Here is a 20204-nt window from a genome sequence, read left to right as displayed (position 1 = left end):
TTCCTCCTCCCTCCTCCTCCTCCCTCCTCCTCCTCCCTCCTCCCTCCTCCCTCCTCCTCCTCCTTCTTCCTCTCTCCTCCCCCTCCCTCCTCCCTCCTCCTCCCTCCTCTTCTTCCCTCCTCCCTCCTCCTCCTCCCTCCTCCCTCCTCCTCCCTCCTCCCTCCTCCTCCCTCCTCCTCCTCCTCCCTCCTCTTCCTCCCTCCTCCCACCTTCTCTCTGCCTATCCATCATCTGTCATCTCTCTGTCCCATGCACAACTTGTCGGACCCTGGCTGTGACATGCTGAGAACGACAGGATAAAATAAGACCCCCTTCAGCAGGCACAGAACCCATGTGCGGTGACCAAGGCCACACCAGGTGCCTCTCTGTGTCTTCACAGACAGCCTTGTCCCCTGTGACCACTGTGGTTCAGAGGGGCGAGCACATGTGGGCTGTCCAGGGCGTGCACTGCAGGGGTCAGCAGCGATGGCCACCTCGTAACTCTCCTGAAGACCCCTGCCCAGCACGGCCCTGCTGAGGCACAGGCGTAGGGTCACTCCTGGGACCTCAGGGTTCTCCCCTAAACCTGCTGCGGGTCACAGCTGGTGGGCTGGGGCTGGCCCCTGACCGAGGCCTGACAGGGTCTGTGGCCTCTCAGCCCTGCCAGTCAGTGGGAGCTATGGGTAAGGCCAGCCAGTTAGGGCTCGAGGGTGACCATGAGCTGCTGCTTCTGGGTGACCCTGGTGTGGCCTCCCAGGGTCTATTCACTGCACTGTGGATTCCCGGTGATCACAGCCAGCACCGCACAGGCTGCGCGTCTGGCACCCTTTCCCGAGGACCACAGTGACCGCGAGCCAGCCGACGCTGAGACTCCCTAGCAGTGGGTCCCCCTGGCAGCAGCCGAAAGACCAGGCAGAAGTGGCACAGGGACCCCAGGGGCCCCGCCTGTCCTTCCAGTCACTGGCATCCGTGGAAAAGGAGGGTCTGGGAGCCGCTCAGACCCTGGCAGCTCCAGCCCCTGCCTCTGACTGGAGGGCGAGGCCCTGGTGCGGGAGGGGAGGCCAGAAAGAAGGAGGCTGCGATGGCTGCCCGAGGCTGGTGGGGCCACCTGTCCCACAGCCCTGGGATCCGACTGACACCCTCAGTGCCAGAGCTCGGGACCCGTCAAGCAGTTTTCTGTCCCCTCCTGCCTGTGTCCCCTGAGAGCCGTGGGCACCCCAAGGGGTGGGCTGCCCGAGCTGATCATCTCCAAGTCCCGGCGCTTCTCCCATCCCAGCCCGTTGTCTGGGGACAGCCTGAGTGTGTAAGTCTCATCATCGCGTCAGGAGGCTGTCACCAGCCTGCAGGCCCCCGTTAGCGGGCTGCACCTGGAAACCCGCGTCTGTGGAGCTGACCACTTAACCTAATGGAGGCCAAGGCCACGGCCACCACCCGCTCAGGCTGCAGCAGAGTGGATGCTGTGGCTACTGGGGTGGGCTGCTCTGCGGGGGGCTGTGGTCCCTGGGACGGACAGCGAGGCCTGTCCCCCTCCTGGTTTCCCTCTTCCTATTCCAGAACACAGTGAGTCCCCAAATCTGAGCGCCGTGGAGTCAACCTCAAGCCTTCAAATTCCGAAGTCTTCTCCCTACAGATCCTCCGCCAGCTCTGGGGTGCTCCCGGGGACAGCAGGTCACCACCTAAGCCTTAAAAATGCTTCCTTCTATCAAGACAAAGCGTTCCCTTCTGCCACCGCCACCCCTGGTTCAGGCTCTGAGGGCCCCGGGGCTGCAGGGGAGAGCCACGCCCACCCAGGGCCCGCAGGTCCACCTAAGACCCTGCTTGTCCACGCTGACCATGCCAGACCCTGAGAACTAACCAGGCGAGGCAAGTCACCAGCTGTCACCAACATGCCAGCGCCCCTTGGCTGGGCTCCTGGCCTTTGGAGTGGTGGTCATTTTAAGTGTCATCATCTAAGCTCAGGGAAAGGTCCTGGCAGAGGGTCCACCATCTTTGGTCTCTGGTCCCCTGCACAGAGAGCCCTCCAACCCCACGGGCGGTGTGAGCCCGGCCCGTGCTCTCCAGGGCGGAGAGTCCAGTCGAGGTGGCCTCTGAGTCTGCCAGTCTCCAGGAGGCCACCAGCTGCCTCTGGCAACTCCTGCAAGGGGACCAAAGACGAGGAAAGAAAAAGAACCCTGTCCCTCCGCCAAGCCGAGTGCCCTCCTCCCGGCCTCCCCCTCCCTCCCCCTCCCCTCCCCCTCCCCTCCCCTCCCCCTCCCTCCCAGGCTGGGCGGGGCGCAACCTCCCCAAGCCTGCAGCACCCCACACCCAGCCTCCTGGCAAGGGCACCCTCCTGGGCCAGCGCCAGGCCAGGACTCGGCATAGGGCTGGACTCAGTTGGCAGGACCTGCCTGAGCCCTCGGCAGGACAGCAGGGCCCCAGGCTGCTCCAGACCCCCCCGGGAGCCACACCGTGGCTCTTCTCCAGGCCCCATACTGACCAGTCCCTTCTCCGTGTCCTGTGAGCTCAGCCAGGGGCCAGGCTGGGGGTGGGGGCAGTGTCTTCCAGAGGCCGAGGGTGCAGGGAACTAAAAATACAATTGCATGGCAAGGCCCCCCCCCCCCCCCCCGCAGGCCCAGGGGCTTACTGGAGGAGGGCTGGCAGGACAAGGGACAAGGGCTCCTTGGGCCCAGGGAACAGGTGTGGCCTGGGACAGAGCCTTCCCCTCCCAGGCCCTCCCAGTCTGGGGGTGCTCCTTCCAGGTCCCTGTGGGGGGAACAGCGCCCCCTGCAGGAATCCTGCTTCCCCCCCATGACCTTCTCTGCCCTCTGGCCTTAACACTGGCACAACTGCTCATCTCTGCCATTTCTACCCTGCCAGCCCCTTGGGGGCAGGGGTGTAAAAGCCACAAACACCCACTGGGGATTCACAGCATGCCAGGGCCCTGAGCCTCCCCACGGGGGACATTGTAATTCCCACTTACACATTAGGAAACGGAGGCAGAGAGAGGTTAAGAACCTTGTTCAAAATCACACAGCCAGGAAATGTCAAGGCGAAGAGGAACCCAGGCGGTCTGCAAGCCTGGAAGGGGTCTAATTTTCAGACCTTTTGCCTCTCCTTCCCTTGAGACTACCTATCAAAGGAGCGGCCAATACGCTCTTTGAATGCTTATTTTATTGTACTGAGTCCCCCAGGGTCTTGGCTTCCTGGGGGGTGGGCAAACACTGACCTTGCGGCCTTTCCCGGGTAGCCGACAACTGGGGGCGCTGCTGCCACCTAGTGGCCACAAGGAGGAACGCCCACCTGGGCCGCTGGGTCCACCACCGTGCGGGACTCCCCAGCGCTCTCGGGGGTCTCCAGGCTCACGGCGCCGGGCGTAGCAGACGAGGGCTGCCTGCCCAGGTGTTAAAATGATAAGGGCAAACCCTGGGCTTGGCTCCCGAGGGCCGCAAGTCAAGCGGAGGAGACATTCCCGTGGGAATGTGTGAGCCAAGGGCCAGGGAGGGCGAGAGGGCAGCCCCAGGCCAGTGTGGAGAAGGGCAGGCGCAGGCGACAGCGGCTGCGTGTGCAGGTGGGGGGGCCGCCCGCAGGTCCCTGGGCCGAGCGCCGTGTGCAAAACCCAGGGGGTGCTCGGGGGAAGGGACTGGGCAGAGGAGAGAGCCACCAGGAAGGACCTTGTATGCCAGTAGGCACTTGGGGGCTCCGAATGGGCACTTCGGTCCCACCGTGCCTGGGCTCACCTGGCAGGTGTCGCTTTATGGGGTCAGTGTCGGGCAAGCAAGGTGAGTACACCTGGCCCTGAGTCCTAGGAGGCATTGAGAGGGACAGATGTGCAGGCAGCCGCCCCCCCCCCCCCGCAGGGTGGCTGGGGGTGGGGTTGGCAGTCAGCGCAGAGTTGGAAGAGGAGGCCCTGGTCCCCCAGACTCTGTGCGTGTGGGGTGGGGGTGGGTGGGACTGAGGTGGGACCCAGGGCCTTGCTCACGCTAGGCTGCCACTGAGCTGCAGCCCCAGTCCCAAGCTCTCTATTTCTGTGATCCTGGAAGAGTATCCTAACTTTCCAAGGACTTTGTTTCTTTCATCTGTAAAAGTGAGAAGTTTTAAAATAATGACCATCTCAAATGCCTAGTGAGGATTAAAACAGAGAGTGCGGGTACAGCACTCAGTGAGGGTCCGGGTATGCAATAAGTGCTTCATAATTGCACATGTGGAAGGTACAGAGAAATCGTGAAGCAGGAAATAATTAATCATTAGTTCTACCAAGGAACACGTAAGGGAAATGGTGACCTGAGCAGGGGTTTGAGGAATCCATAGGAGTTTTTTATGAGCAAACTGAGGAAAGGTTATGATAGAAGGGAAATTCTGAGATCTCCTAAATTTAGTTACCAGGGCCAGAGGATGAAGGGGGAGCGATAAGGGAAGGTAATCCGTTGATGGTCATGGGCAAACCAGAAATACACTGCTTCACATTTGCTAATGTACATTGAAACCCTTCAGCCCCATGTGGCTGACCACTAGGACCACCGGCCCTGTTCATGGGTCAACATTCCTCACCCTTCGCCCCAACAGATCCGGAAGCAACAGTTGCTTCCCTTTACGGAGGATCCTCCCATCCCAAAGCTTCCCCCCCCCCTTTGCATGATCCCATCTGGGGCCAGGGGAAGTTGGGTGTAAACCGTTATGTTTTCCTTTCCCAGATTTGCCTTCTAACAGTACTCTCAGCTCTCGAAACGTAGCAGATGTAATTCCCACACCATACAGCCCTGCAGCCAGGAGCCGAGGGAGCCCAACACACCCTTTTACTCACAGATCTCTTAGTATCAAGAATTTTGGTTTAACAGACTTTTTTAATATTTATTTTTTTAGTTTTAGTTGGACACAATATCTTTTATTTTTATGTGGTGCTGAGGATCGAACCCAGTGCCTCACGCATGCCAGGTGAGCGCGCTACCGCTTGAGCCACATCCTCAGCCCTAACAGACATTTTAAAAACAAGGATCAAAGCATTCAGACAGAGAAGTTGGTATGTCAGGACTGGGTTTAGTTGTGGGTGACAGAAAACCCAGATCAGTGCTTAATTAGCTTGAATGAGGCCTTGGGTTCCACCCCAATACTGCAAAACAAACTAGCAAGCAAAAGTCCCAAGGCGTGTTTTCAATAAGAGGGTGTCACCATCTCTCTCACATGGAAGTCCGGTGATAGGTGGCCCAGTCTGGTAAGGAGCACCCCGGTGTCAGAGACTACACACGGCTACCACCTCCCGATCCAGTGTGACTCCAACCATCATGTCCTCACTCAGTCGCAGAAAAGAGAAAGGGGTGAAGAATGTGGTCTCCCTATCTTTTTTGGGGGGGTGGATAGTGGGTACCAGGGATTGAACTCAGGGCACTCGACCACTGAGCCATATCCCCAGCCCTATTTTGTATTTGATTGAGAGCCAGGGTCTCACTGAGTTGCTCAGCACCTCGCTGTTGCGGAGGCTGGCTTTGAACTCCCGATCCTTCTGTCTTAGCCTCCTAGGCTGCTGGGATTACAGGCGTGTGCCACCACGCCCAGCTGTGACCCCTATCTTTAAGGACACTTTTCCAGAAGTAGTTCCCCCTCTTGCTGCACATCTTAGGGCCACAGTTTGCTGTGAAGGAGGTTGGGATATGGAGTCCTTATTTCTGAGTGGTCATATCCCCAGATAAAAATTCTATTACTTAGGAAGAAGAGAAGAAGGCAAATTCAATGACAATGAGCAATTTCTACCACAGGAGCATAAACTAGCCCCTACATGTAGGAATACAAAAACGTTTGTGCTTCCTGGTATAGATAGGTATTTCTGTCATGGAAAAGGAGGGGAGAAGGGTAAAAATGCAGCCGTAGAATTAGATAGAGGCCTAGCTCCAGCCCCTGGGAGCAACTGCCTGAAGGCATCTCCCAGGGGAGACCCTGGGGGTGTGAGCAGGGAGGGCACCAGTTGGGAATGAGGAACAGAGAAGTCGGTCTGAGGGCAGGAGACATTTCCCCCAAAGTCTGTTATAAAAATGTTCCTCCTGCAGCTAAGGGGGCTGGGGTTGGGGCTCACAGGGAACATCGCACCTGGCCACCTAGATACCCCCTTTGGCCTTTACTAAACTAGTTTTATCACATCGCTGTTTGTCTTCCTTATTTCTGTGACATTTCAAAGTACGATCTTGCACCATCTAAGGACATTTGGGGCGACACTGTGGGCAGTGATAGGCTGCCTAGACGGGGTGGATTCTAACGAGGCAGGGCCGAGAACTGTCTGTCCTTAGGCCCTTTTCTGTACCTCCGCCATGTCTGCATGTGCTTAGAGACCCAAATTCTTAGCATGGCTTTACAGTTGCGAGTCTCCAGTCGCTGCTCTGCGCAGGCTCTGCCACCAGCCCAGGGCGCAGGCGATCCCACCCAGGTTTGATCCCACCCAGGTTTGTGTTTGTCACTCACAAAAGCAAGCCAAGGAACAGCAGTTCTCAGAAGGTGCCTGGTTGTTCCGTGGCTGAGGGCTGCAAAGCCAGGTATGAAAGTTGTACATATTTTTTCTTTGGGTGTAAAATTTGCATCCAACGGAAGCACACACGATGCACACACCTGACGTCTACACTCGCAGGATCTTCCTCACTGCCTACGCCGGGGCAGCCCAGGCAGTCCCAAGAGAGCGAACACTGTCACCAGCCACAGAAGTTCCCGCGAGCCGCGTCCGGGTCAGTCCGGCCCCGCCCACCTCCCCGCCTCAAGGCTACCGCTGTCCTGATTGGCTGGGGAGACAGGTGCGCAGCGCCAGCGGTGGGGACCGCGGCCGGGGTGGGCAGGGGTCAGGCTGCGGGGCGGCAGGGCAGAGGGACACTCAGGGGTCTCAGGACTCCCCTGGAGCGGTTTGGAGCCTTTCCTAAGGGAGATGCCAGGAGGTGGTGAGCCAGGCCGGCTGGGTGGGGACGATCGGTTTTTCGGTCGCCTGGAAGATGCCCTGGGGCACCTGTCGGGCAGGTGCACACGTCCACCGGCAACTCCCTTTCTCCGGACCCTGCAGGGGGAGGCGTGAGCTGTCCTTGGCAGGTGGCTTCAGGGGCCGGTCACCAGCGCCTGCAAGGCTCCCCCGAGGAAAGGGGGCGTCCCTCCTCACGTCCTGGGCCCTGAGCTGCTGGAGGGTGGCGGAGAGGACGCGGGAGAGGAGGCCCTTCCCAGGGCGCAGGCGGCAGCTGGACAGTGTCCCCGCGGCGCTCCTCCTCCCTCCCAGCCGCCCAGAGCGCGGGCCCTCCCCTGTCCCCCGCGCTGTGCATTTTGGCCCTTTCCCAGGACCTCCCCCTGCCTTTAAAGACGCCAACCCGGGGTCGCAGCTGCTGGAGCTCCTCGGGGAGGCCCGCCCAGGCCCGCCCCAGGGAGGGCAGCGGCGGCCCCGGCAGGAGTTTCCCAGTCTCTAGACTCAGCACCCGCGCAGCAGAGTCATTTCTTTCTTAAAAACCCACGTGGTCCGCGGGGACATTCCTGCTCTTGCCATCAGTATGACTTGGACTTAGGTCTCGGCCGTCGGGTGTGTCCCCCCTCCTGCCCGGGTCGCCTCACACCACAGCCTGAGTTTACCTGGCAGCTTGGAGAAGCCTGGGTTCCTGCGTCCCCCACTCGTGCATTAGCTGCAGGGGGATCAGTGCCCAGGAGGTGGCGCAGGAGGGGGCAGAGAATGTCAGGGAAACAGGAGGACTGGGGGAGGCCAGCATTTAGGAACTGGGGAGAGGAGGTGGAGAAGGAAACTACCCAGGTCACCGGGAGTCCTGGGAGATCTATAAGGAGGGCAGCCACAGGGTCAGGTCTGCATAGGAGGAGAGAGGGGGCGGGTGCAGGGTGGAGGTGATAGCTGAAGGCTTCTCCTGCTCCAGGTTTGCTCCTGGGGGAAAAGTGGCCTCACTGGTGTGTTAACTGCAACACCAGCTGCTGTAACAAACACCCCCATCTCAGTGGCTCCATAGTTCTCAGTGCAGGAGGAGAGCTCTGCTCACACAGTGACTCGGGGACCTGGGCTCCTTCTCCAAGGACCCCAAAGACTCCCGCACCTTCTGTATCCCAGGGATAGAAACAGGAGACAGAAATGAGTGAGGGGATCATGGAAGACGTTCTAGGAGCTGCTCATCATTTCAGCCCCTTCCATGAGCCCTATCCCAGCCGCCTGGCCCTGCCAGCGCGGAGGGAGGAGCAAGAGTGAGGCCTCTCTGCCCGGGGGACAGGAAGCAGGGATGTGAGCACAGAGCCCCGTCTGCCACAGCTGTCCCCTGAGATAGGAAAACATTTGATTCTCCAAGCGCCTGTTGTGTGGCCGCTGGGGAACTGGGGGGAGACGGGGAGAGAAAGGGGCTGGGAGAGGGCTGAGCCTCCAGAGCCTCACCATGGAGAGACGCCCGGAGCTGCTAAGAGCAGGAGGGAAGCCCGATGGCCCGGGGCATGACCAGGAAGCCCCGAGGAGGCAGCCTGGCCCCCTCAGAAGTCCTGTGAAGTGGACTGTCGTGGGGGAGTGGGAAGGCGGGCTTGGAGCGGATGGGAATGACTTTGAACTTGAAGAATTTGGGTGAAAAAGCCAGTAGGGGGCGTCACTCAGACCCAAAGGAAGGCCTTTTACTCCTGCTGTGCCCTGGAATGGGACTCTGTGACACGCCTGCCTGGCCTGTGGTCTCCCCTGCCCCCGCCCATCTGTGCAAAGTGCACCCTCGAGGGTCTTCCCTGCGGGCCCCTCCAGCAGGCTCCACGGGAGCCCGGCACCCCGAGACACCGCTTCCGCCCCGCCCTCTCTTTCCTGCAGAAAACTAAACGTCCTGCTCAGCACGGTGGCTGCTGAGCGCCCCTGCAGTACCAGGCGCCACCGCATTCGGTACTAAAAGCCCTCCCCAAAGAGCCCAGCCCAGCAGAGGGCGGGAGGGACACCCCTGGAGCTCTGCCAGCCAGACGTGCGGGAGGTGTCAGGGGCGGGGCTTTCTTCTGCAGCTGAGGTCCACACTGCCGGGCGGAGACAAGAGTGTGTGTGTGTGTGTGTGTGTGTGTGTGTGTGTGCGCGCGTGCGCGCATGAGTCTGTCTGGGTGTCCTTATGCAAGCATGTAGCTGGGATCCTGCATGTGTCTCTGAGAGTGTGACACCCAAGTCTTCCAGGGTGTGGAGAAGGAGCCCGGCTGCTGAAGAGAGGGGAATGTTCAAACCGGGAAGACGAAGAGCAAAGGAGCATCCGAGTGGAAACTTGAACTGGGTTTATGGAGCAGGTGTGGCTGGATCATAAGGAGCAGGCCCCTGAGGGATGGGAGGTGAGGCTGGACAGGAGGGCAACTGTAGCTGTAGAAAGCTGTGGCTTTGTGGTCAAATCCCAACCATGGTCCCAGGCCTCACTCTCTCCAGAAGCCCTCCGCTGAACCCTCTGCTGTTTTCCTGCCTCTCTGGCACCCTCTCCCTTTCTTTCCTACTGGAATTCATTGCATTTGGCTGATCCTGCCTCTCAGCTGCAGTGATTGGCTCAAAGGTGGGCATAGGGAGTGTTGAGGGGAAGTAGGGAATCTATTTGTAAATTTAAGTAATTTAATGTTTAAACTTCATTTTAAAGGATAATTTAAAATGTAATTTAAATTTGTTTGATAAAGATCTAGAGAGATAAAGGAGAAACCATGGAGTTGTCAGGGAGGAAAGAGTCCCACCAGAAGGAAGTGCAAAGGCCCTGAGGTAGGAGTGCGTCTTGCCTGTTCAAGGTTCAGCAACAGTTACAGGAACCCAAACGTTCCGATTTGTGCACAGGGAACTTGAGTTAGACTTGTGTCTTGTTTTCAAAAGATTCCTATTAATCTCGCTTCCCTGATTACCCACCAAGAAGCTAGCTCCCTCTCTCCTCCCATCCTGCTCTCCTCCTGATGTCTGCACCTCCTACTAGGTTTGCGGTCAGTGCTCTCTGTGGCTGGATGGCTTCGTTTTAACTCATGTGTCATTCAGAAATATCATCACACACCCACATGCCAAGCAGCAGCCCCTGACGTGGATCTTATCTCTCACCTACGATGCAGCAGGAAAGTTCGGAGGGAATGAGGAACTTTTCCCAGGACGGAGCTCTCAGGAGAGAGCAGAGCTAGGACTCAAACCCAGGCTTGTCCCGCCCTGGGCCTGCGTTGCTGCCCTGCATTCCGCAGTCAGTGGCCGAAGACCCTGGGCACAGACTCCAAAGGAAGCTGACTTCTTAGGAACCCAACTGCAATCCAAGCAGCCTCCCCAGGACAGCGAGGCCTCTAAGGATCCAGGCTCCGCCTCTGACTATGCCACTTCACGTAGTTTCACAGAACCCTGGAAGGCAGGGGTTGCTGGTCATTTGGGGGGACTCTGTCTGCCCTGCCGTAGCCTCCCATGAGGCGGGCGCGGCTTCCGGTTTCCCCTCTGAGTCCTGCAGAGCCCTGGCCCTTGCGAGTCCTTCCCGTCTGCTCCTTGCTCTTACCTGGCAGATGGTCTGCTCTGCACCAGGGCCACCCCTCAGCTGAGACCCAGACCCCCAGAGCCCCTCTGCAGGGCCAGTGCCACCCTAGACAAGATGCCACAGCAAGGGGGTCTGAGCCCCCTGAGTGGGCCCGGCCAGGGCGACACCCACCTGCCTGGCTCTGCACCCTGCGGGTCCTGGCTGCTGTCCCCACCTGCCCAGGTTCTGCCTGCAGAAGGGCATCAGGCGGGAGGTGCCAGCACAGCCACCTAGTGCCAGCTCAGTCTCTCGACTCAGCCAGGAGCTTCCCAGGGTAGGGGTGAAGTTCAAGCCTCTTCCTGGCCTCTGTGCCCCTGAGAGACCCCAATCAAAAACACTCTCAGATGGCAGGGGTGCTCTCTAGGTGCCCTCACCGATGGACACAGGTTGGTGGCTAGAAGCATATGCTGTCATAGCCGGGAGGCCAGAGGTGCAGATCAGGGTGCCCGCAGGTGCCTGGTGTCGGGTGCTGCTCGTGGGGTGCACGACCTGCAGAGAGAAATTAGTGGTAAAACGTTTCATTCCCAAGAGAGGAGGGGCCAGACTCCAAGAGGGCCGTCCCCCAAGTCCTGGAGAAGGGGTTCTCATGGGCGTGTAAGTGTTGGGGGACACTGTGGGGAGTGGGGTGCTCTGCAGACCCTGGGAGCCTCTGGCAGGACACAGGACGGACCCTCCAGGACGGTTTTGAGCTCTCAGGAGCCTGCTGTGGATTCTGCAGGTGCTGGTTTGCCTGCTGTCCCGTCCGGCCCACTAGGACACGCGACAAGCTGTCCCAGAAGAGAATTTGCTTCCAACCATCGCTGTTCCTGGAGGCTGGGAGGGAGACTGCCAGGTTTTCCCCCCCCGCCCTGGTGGCCCTCCCCCCTCAGTTTCCCGACTGTGTGTCTGTTTTTTCCTGACTCTTTGAAGGACACTGTCATTGGATTTATGGCCCACCCTACATCCAGGATGATCTCATCTTCACATCCTTATTTAATGACATCAGCAAAAAGCTCTGCTTCCAAATAAGTCCCATTCACAGGTCCCCAGGGGGTTAAGCTTCAGCATGACTTTTTGGGGTCACCAGTCAACCCAACATAGATGGAAAAATGCAGGCTCCAAGTAGAAGGGACCTCACGGTGCGTTGCCACAGCCGAGGGACGGCCCTGCCCTGGGGATCCCAGGCCAGACCTCTGTCTCTGGACCGGCGCTGCCCGGGTTCCCGGGACCATCTGGAGAAGTGCTCAGTAGGAAACCATCTGGGCAGCGTCTGGGCCTCGGCCGCGAGCTGCCTTCCTGCTCAGGGTGGGACTTCGCCTGGGCGGAGGTTCCCTTCCTGGCTGCTGGCCGAGGCCGCACGCTGGTGAACACGTCATACCCTGGCCAGTGTCCCTGCGGGGGCCAGAGACAGCCCTGGACACTGTGGCGCTGGGAGAGGACCGTGGAATTCCTGCCGGCGGGTCAGGGAACACTGTAGGGTTGACCCTGAAATCCAGCTCCCAACCCTCCAGCCCCGAGCCCAGGGAGGATCCAGCCAGGGAACCCACAGGCGGCCACTCTGCCTGTATTTTTTTTTCTTTCCTTTATCCCCTCCCCCCCCCAGGTGACATTTGGCCTTGGGCACCTCACCATGCTTCCTAGGCTCAGTTCTCACTGCAGACCAAGGACACAGCAGGTGACCTCACAGCAGTCAAAAGACACCCCCCTCCCCACTCCCAACCCATCAAGCAGCTGAGGCAGAGCCTGAGGTGGGTCAGACAGAGACCAGCTAAGACATCATGTGGTCACAAGGACAGGGTGCTCCTAGGCACAGCCCTCCTCTGTCCTGTGTCAGCTCTGTGATGTCCTGCGCCTGCCTGTTCCTTCTCTCTGGCCAGCTGGCCTCTCCTGGCCACACAACCCCTCTGTCACCAGACTCCACAGCTTATCCTCCTGCCTGAAAAGCCACTTCCCCAAAGGGTGCTCTGCCCACCTGCTGTGCCCACAGAGGCCTGGCCAGTGTGGCCGCTGCCAGTGGACATGAACCCCGTGTGCTCCTGGCTGTGCACCTGGGGTCCCCTGGACCAGCAGCCCCACTGTGCTGGGCGCTGAGTGCAGAGAGAAGGGATGGGGAAGACGCGGCCCTCTCCTGGCTGAGGGGCGGCTCTGGGGTTCAGCAGGAGCCCCACGTCCCATGCTCAGACTTGCGGGTGGGGCTCCTCCTCTGTCTCCTGATGGGAATGTGACCACGGGTCCCTGGCCACCCAGCTAGAGCCCACCTCCTGTCCCTGCAGGGCAAATGGCGTGCCCAGGGCCACAGCAGGAGGGCAGGGCTGGTGTGCTGGTCCCTGGCAGGGGGCTCCAGGGCCTGTGGTTTCTGTCCTGGGCCCACCCCCAGCAGCTCCCTGGAGGAGATGACATCACCCAGCAGGGCAGAGGTCCTGATGCCAGGGAGGGAGTCGCAGAGGGACCATTCTCAGTGAGGGACGGGGAGCAATGCCACAGGGTCGTTTCCAGAAGCCCCCTGGAGAGGTGGTGGACATCAGAAACGGACCCTGTGGCTGGAGCAGAGAGGGCTGTTCAGTGAGGACACCCAGGTGCCCACCTAGGGGACGAGCTGCTGGGGACGTGCATGTCCTTTTGCACAATGCTCTTCCTGTGGTCCCCGGGCCAGACTGTTCCACTCCTGACTTGTAGAGGACATTCCTCAGGGGCCTGGTCCAAGGGGACCCCCTTTTATGAAAGCCCCATTTCCTCCTTGAGGAGAGGACCATGGAGAGGGAATGGAACCCCAGCTGGGGACCCAGAGAACCCCTCCCCCAGAGATCTGCCCAGGGAATCTCCTGACTGCATCTGCGGGGGACGCCCTTCTTTCTCCTACAATCCAGGGCTGGGAGGACATGAATTGAACAGGATAGAGACTGGGGTCTCTGCTCTCCATGAAGCCCACCTGCAGGGGGACATAGAACAAGGGTGGGAGAGGGACCTGGCATGGGCCCTGGACCCTGCACCTGGAGCTGCCTGATACTCTGTAGATTCTCCCTGGATTCTGTGAGCACGTCAGAGCCCAGACATTCTAGCTGTGACCACATGCACACAGAGGTTCCCGTAAGCAGGCTGTGGCCACGGGCACATGATTTTCATGAAACAATACATATGTCCTCGTTACATAGGACACACACTGGTATTTTTCATTCTGTGCCATTTCCTCCTGTGACAACTGAGACCCACTACACTGACTTCACGATGCACTAAAGCAATGTGACTTGGGCAGTATAAAAACAACCAAGCTAGCTGGGCACAGAGACCACACCTGTAATCCCAGCAACTCAGGAGGCTGAGGCAGGAGGATAGGAGTTCAAAGCCAGCCTCAGCAATTTGGTGAGGCCCTAAGCAAGTTACTGAACCCTGACTCAAAATGAAATATAATAAGGGATGGGGTGTGGCTCAGTGGTTAAGCACTGCAGGGTTCAATCCTGGTACCAAAACCAACAATCAAAATGAAGAACAAATAATAAAAAACCCAAGCTAGATCCACAGCCTTCAATTTATGGTCATTTTTGCTTACACCAGACCAAGATGAGCTTGTTACTTGTAACCTGCTAACTAAATGTGCCCCTTGCTCGTCCTTCACCTGCATTCCAGCCCCTGCCCTCGTCCACCCCTCGCCTGGCCAGGCTCACGGGCCACGAGGAATGTACTGCAAAAAGCATTCTTTTCCCCTTCATCTGTAGAAAAGCGACGTGGGCTTCTGGGAGGTGCTGTGGGGAGGGGAACTGTGTCACACCTGGGCTCCAATCCCAGCCATCTTGGTCTCAGACCCCGTGACCTTGGTGAGTTCCCTGAGCCCAGGAGTCTCAGCCTCAGCAGCTGTAGAATGGAGAAAGCTCCCTACTCATGGGAGGAGCCTAGCCCCAGGAGATGAGAATGAAATGTCCCCAGCACAGGGCTCCACAAGGAACACTGTACACGTGACAGCTCCCAGCCCTCCAAACACAGGAGGAAGAGCACCCTTTGTCACTTGAGGTGGGAGCAGTGTCAAGAGTCTCCAGCTGTGCGGGGTGATGCACACTTGTAATCCCGGGAGGCTGAGGCAGGAGGATCATGACTTCAAAGCCAGCCTCAGCAACTTAGCACGGTGCTAAGCAACTCAGTGAGACCTGTCCCCAAATAAAATACAAAAGAGGGCTGGGGACATGGCTCAGGGGTTGAGTGCCCCTGAGTTCAATCCATAGTACCAAAAAATAAAAATAAAATAAAGAGTCTCTCCAGCCTCCCGTGACAGTCAAGCCCTGTGCCTGTGTCCCCACACAGGAGGACTGGTGTGCCACGGTCAAGGTCACACTCTTGATCTTTACAGAAGGGAGAACATGAGGGCTGGACTTGCAGCAGGACGAGGCCAGCCGTCTGGCCAGCCAGGCCTGGGACGTGGAGCCCTGGGCCTTCTCAGGGCTGTTCTCCCCTAGTAATGGCTGCTCCCTGCTCCACCCAGCGGGGCTCCCGGATCTGGAACAGCTTCCAAGCAGAGCTGGGGGCAGGGGTGCAACTCTGACTACATTTGGAAAATTCTACCTCCTGGGAAGCCTCAGTTCAAACGCCCCCTGAACACTTCCCCCAGGAGAAGGGCTCCTGGTGTTGGGAACCGCAGGGGGCCCTTCTAGAACCACCCAGTCCCCTTCCCTTTGCCCCAGGTTAGGGGGAGGCTGTTGGCCACAAAGCAGGTCCCAGCACCGTCAGTTTATGACCTGGGGACCAGAATAGTCTCCCTTCTAAGGTCTGACAGGACACCCCATTGGCCAGGGGATGTTCATCAGGGGGGCAAAGCAATTCTTGCTGTAATATTGTCCCATCAGACCAAATGCCTGGGTAGACTGGCAGAATAAACAGCTGTACCCTGAAACGAAAAGGGCAGAAACGAAAGCCCACCTGTGCTTCGTGGGCAGCCTCCTCCTAGGGATCCTCAGGGAAGCCTAAGAAACGGGAGGAAAGGCCCCGCCACGGCGTATCCGTGAGCCTAGTGGAGGAAAAGGGCCCAAAGGAGCCTCGGGACCACTGACAGCAGGAAGCCGCTTAACGCTGACGGCATTGTATAATGAGAAGGAGACAGACAGTCAGACTCAATGCCTGTCCTCCAGCCCCGGGACTGCAACATGGGAGGAAAAACGATTAAGGCACAGTGTTTTGTTTTTTTTGTATATGCTGGGTTGTCCAACCCTCTCCTGGGATGAAATTTGTGTGTCAATTAAATGCACAAATAACATTCATAAAGTCTGTGTCACAATATGAATATAAGAAAGAGTCACAAACTACAAAAAAATAAAAGAAAAGGATATGTATGGAAATACATTTTAGTATGGAAAATTGGAAGGTAAAAAAAATGTTTCTGGATGAGAAAATATTTTGGCTGGTTAAGTAATATTCTAAAGTCCAAGAAGAAAGGGGATGAAACTTACATGTAAAGTTGTGAATGTCTAAGTCGCAGAAGGTTTGTGGAAGGTAAAGCTCAAAAAGTGTGTTTGTGATTAAATTGGCTATAAGTGACACAGTCAGTTAAAGTTATTTGAATTTGAATGTACTGATATAAAAATCTGAAACACAGATCTACTCTTATTATCACCATAATTTTCTTGTATTTGTGAGGTTTTATTATTTGTGGAAACTCAGTCTTAAAGGAATTAGTGTTTGTACCTGTTGTACAGCCTTAAATGATCACTTTGTAACTGGTCAAGGAAACAATTGTTATTTAAGTTATAACAATATTGTTGACACTCAAAATATATGTGACTAGGTGTATGTAGGCATCTGAGAACGATACCTGTCTAAGCCCTGTCTACTTGTTATGTAAAAGTTTATAAAATGAAAGCTTATGTAAGTTTGCCAGCAAGATAAGCAATAAGTGCTCCCTTCTATACATTATGCTCTCTTTTTTGACATAGAAGGGCCACACTGTCATTCGAAGTCCTGTCTTATATCTGTTTGCTTTAACTAAGCCAACTTTGGGTCATTAACACTGTTTCCTAAATGTGGTAGAGATTTAAGGCTACTCTTGGATTTTTGTTAACCCATGCAAACCTGTGATTATTGTTACTGTACACTCAGGATTGTAAATTGGACTTTAAAAGTTAAACTTAGTTAAATGTAAAGCTTAGGAGGGCTCTTTAACAAGTTGGTGTTCTCCAAACTAAAATTAGGTGTAGCAAGTGTCTCGGGTTTATAGAAAAATGACAATTTTGATTGGTATTTATTCATGTCATTTGATGTTTTATAGCTGGATAAAGTAAACTGCTGTCAACTTTGCGTTACTCTTCTCCCTGAAATTGAAATTTAAATGCATTTTTGGAAGACAATAAGGAGAGCCTGTTCTGTTCAAAGGAGACACTGTAAAACATGGAAGCATTCTGGCACTTTGTCCACAAAAGGAAAGTTACAAGCTCTCTTAGCCTCTCTTTGATTCATGTTTCAGGTGTAATGTTGTATTGTGTTATTTGTGAAGAGCCCACCTTACCTGAGATAAGGCTCTGCTTCCCACCTTACACCATTTTAAAAATGGCTCCAAAAATGTCTAGACTTCAGCCCATTTAAAGTTGTATTCAGAAGTTGATTTTTGTTGTAAAGATTGCTGTGCTTTCAGACAGGGAATATAATATGTAACTAAGTAAAGGTTCAAGATTATAAAAGCCATTTTTTTTGGTTCATAGTTATTACACAAACTAAATGTGTTTTTGCTCTGTTAATTCATTTTGGATTTTCCTTGTAAACTTTGTAACTGTTGCCTTTTAGTGTTTTGCAGAGGTACTGCTTATTGAAAATAAACAAACAAACAAACAACCATGGTTAATTTGAGATAATAAGTCATCACCTACAGGACAGACAGTATGTAATGCTGACTTCCAGTACTAATACTGACTTCAATTAAATGAAAGGGGTACCTGTAAAACGATAGATGTTGAAGTCTTAATCCGTTATTCCCTCTTTAAGCCTGGTGAAACTTTCTTGCTGGGTATTTACAATCAAAAAGTTGCAGACCAAAGTCAAGGAAGTAAAAGGGCCAAGGAAAAAGCATCCAACATTTTGGCCCTTACCCTTCAAAGGTCAGCCAGGACCCAGAGAATGACAGGACCCCTCTATGGACCCTGCAATGGTAGTGAGTTACCTGATCTACTGAGGGAGATCAAGAGCACCCTGGAGAACAGGAAGCCAACCAGTGCACATTCTGCAAACGGAGAGTCATTGGAGATGAAAATGTCTCTGATGCTTCCAAGAGAAGCCACATATGTTCAGCTGGACCCTGACTTATCCTGGCAAGTGGCACCACAGATAGAGGAAAGCTAAAGGAGCCAGGAGGCTTCACACATGTTCGCAAGGGTGATCTCTGAGGAATCTCAAGTGACTGAAGAGTAGATAGGAACAAAGTCAGTTTTGACCAACTGGTCTTAAACACCTGGCAGGAGAGTAGAGCCTAAGAACAGTCCTACATGCACATTAAAAAGGAAAAACAATTGTTTTTTTTTTTTTGTGTAACTTAAGATGTACATTTTTGTCATCCCTACCACAAGCTTTGGGCTATGAAGGAAGGGATATTGTATAGGAATATCCAATAATAATGATCACAAAGAACTCTAGAGTCCCACGTTTTTCCTGAGTCAATTGGAGCCTGATCTCATACACCTATAAATCTTTTCAACCTCCCATATTGATAAACTCTGTTTTTCACTGATAAGTGCTCATAGTTTTCAGAAACTGGCTGAAATATTAATTGCTTCTGTGCTAATTGTTTATAAGCAAAGTAATACTTTGCTGCCTTGTTTATTGCTGCCTTATCATGATCTCTGCCCTATGTATGCCTTGTCTACTCACCTGTCACCAGCCACTATGGACCTTTGGACTGCTTTGATGCTGAGTGCGTTAAGTGTCCACGCCCCAACTGATAGAAAAAAAGGACTTTGGGTTGCTTCCACAAACTTCACCCTCTTTCAGCACAAAGCAGTTTGCAGATGTTGTTGCCTATTTTTCCATAGAAATGGGAGGTATAAATTGACTGTGGGGAAATATAACAGTGGTCCATTGTATGCTTTGAATGTAGCCCTTGCTGCTCTGCCACAACAACTTGTTTTTTTAAGTGGACATTTTTCTTGCTCTTCCTCTCTCCCTCCACTCCCTATGCTCTCCCCTTCCTAATGTCAGGGGAAACAGGATTACCTTTATTCCCCATCCCACACAGTTATCTGTCCCTGAGTTCACACCCACCATAGGAATGAAGTAATCCTGACTCTGGGGATGGTTCCAGAAGACCTCAGCAATGACTATGTCCCAAATTAACAGGTGAATTACAATGCCAACAGAGAACACGTGGACTGTCGCCTTGGAAACACCTCTTTAAAAGCCCCCTATTCCTGCTTATGGATAGATTCATGGCCTTTGGTACAGGAATTCCCGGTGCTGCTTCTTTGCTAGCAAAGCAATAAAACTTCTTTTTCCTTTATCTTAAAACCATGTCCTCCTAATTGGATTGTCATTTATTATGTAACCCCCAGCAGTCACCCTGAGTCAAACACAGGCATTTCTGTAGAGGATCCATGCACGATGCAAGTGAGTATCCAAAGATATTCAAATTAAATGGAATACAGAAAAATCACAAGAAAATTCGGGCCAGTTCAGGTCAGGTTTTGCCCTGGAGTGAATTAGCTGTTTGAGTCTCTGGGCTCAGAGCGTCTGCATGGAAGAATGACAGGTGCAAGTCCCCGAACCTCTAAAGTCTCCCTCCTAGGGTTGGGACAGGGCTGTGTACCTATGTAAGATGTGGTGGGAGAAAGGGGTTTTATAGTTGTCACAGGCAGCGGCCTTTGATCCATAGGCTGGTTGTCCCTGCAGGGTGCTGCCCAGCTTGGTCACAGCCTGGTCACAGCAGCTCAGAGCCAGAGGTTCCACAGATGCGGAGCCAAGGTCAAGGGAACTGAGCAGCTTGCTCACCCCACTGCAGCGCTGAGTGGCTTCTGGGCTGCGGGGTCCGCCTGGCAGGACCCATGGCTCCATGACATGGTCCAGCAGCTGCCGCCTCTGCTCTTCTCTGAGCTGGAGGGAGGGGCCTCAGGCTGCTGCTCAGCCCCTGTCCACGCCCCAGCCGGCCTCGGGCTTGGATTCTGCAAATCAGCCTCCTGCTCAGTCACTGGGTGGGAGGCGAAAGTGAAAGAAAAAGTGGCGCTTTTTCGGGAAAGCCCAGGTCTTCTGGGAACCTGCCTCTAGCTGGTCCCTGGCTTGTCCTGGGAGGCGGTGGCTTGGCCAGGCCACTGCCTCTGCCTCTGTCCCTGTTCACAGCTCGCTGCTGCAGCACCAAGGACCCTCAGGGAGGGGAGCACAGAGGTGCGGTGGCCCTTTCCCCCACACCTGGAGCAGAGGGACCGCAGGCTAGGGAGCCAGGGCAGGGGCTGGGCTCCTGAAGGAGCAGGTGCCAAGGGTTGGCTCCTGGCTCTGGACAAACAGCTGTCCTCAGGGCGACTGGGCTTTGCCTCCCCGCAGCTGGGAACTGTGCAGCTCCGGGCTCCGGGCTCCGGGCTCCGCTCCTCTCCTGAGAAACCAGGGGCCCCACAGCTTCAGGGCTCCTCTTGGAAGAAGCTGCAGCTGGCTTCGCCTCCTGATGCAGCCCCAGTGTCCCGTCCTCTGGATTCAGGATTATTTCGTCCTGTTTACTTGATGAACGACGCAGGGAGGTGTCCTGGCAGTTTCTGAGCCAGGCATTTTGCAGAGATTTCCCGGATAAAGAGAGAGCAGCGAGGACAGTCCTGAGACTGCAGAGCTGGAAAGGGACGGGGGGGGGGGGGGGGG

The 20204-nt window shown here is 55.2% G+C and overlaps 1 protein-coding gene across 5 annotated transcripts in view; it reads right to left on the bottom strand.

Moving 5' to 3' along the window:
• Mb (myoglobin) overlaps positions 1–20204 on the bottom strand; it is a 35962-nt gene that overhangs the window by 8814 nt on the left and 6944 nt on the right. Inside the window, exon 2 of one of the 5 annotated variants that reach the window (XM_071609549.1) lies at positions 10799–10913. The exons of 2 other annotated variants lie outside the window; for them this stretch is intronic. Coding sequence is in view for 1 of the 3 variants with exons in the window: in XM_034635769.2 (XP_034491660.2) it covers positions 7540–7586 (47 nt within the window). In the remaining 2 variants the exon portion in view is untranslated. Of the gene's footprint in view, positions 1–2455; positions 2555–7539; positions 7618–10798; positions 10914–20204 lie in introns of those variants that run through there. 2 more of the 5 variants (XM_034635769.2, XM_071609550.1) reach the window with 2 other exon arrangements.

Source organism: Marmota flaviventris, chromosome 3 (genome assembly GCF_047511675.1).
Source record: "Marmota flaviventris isolate mMarFla1 chromosome 3, mMarFla1.hap1, whole genome shotgun sequence".
In the NCBI taxonomy this organism is placed as follows: Eukaryota; Metazoa; Chordata; class Mammalia; order Rodentia; family Sciuridae; genus Marmota; species Marmota flaviventris.
Note: the sequence above shows the minus strand (reverse complement) of the source record. Positions and strands in the feature narration are given on the sequence as shown.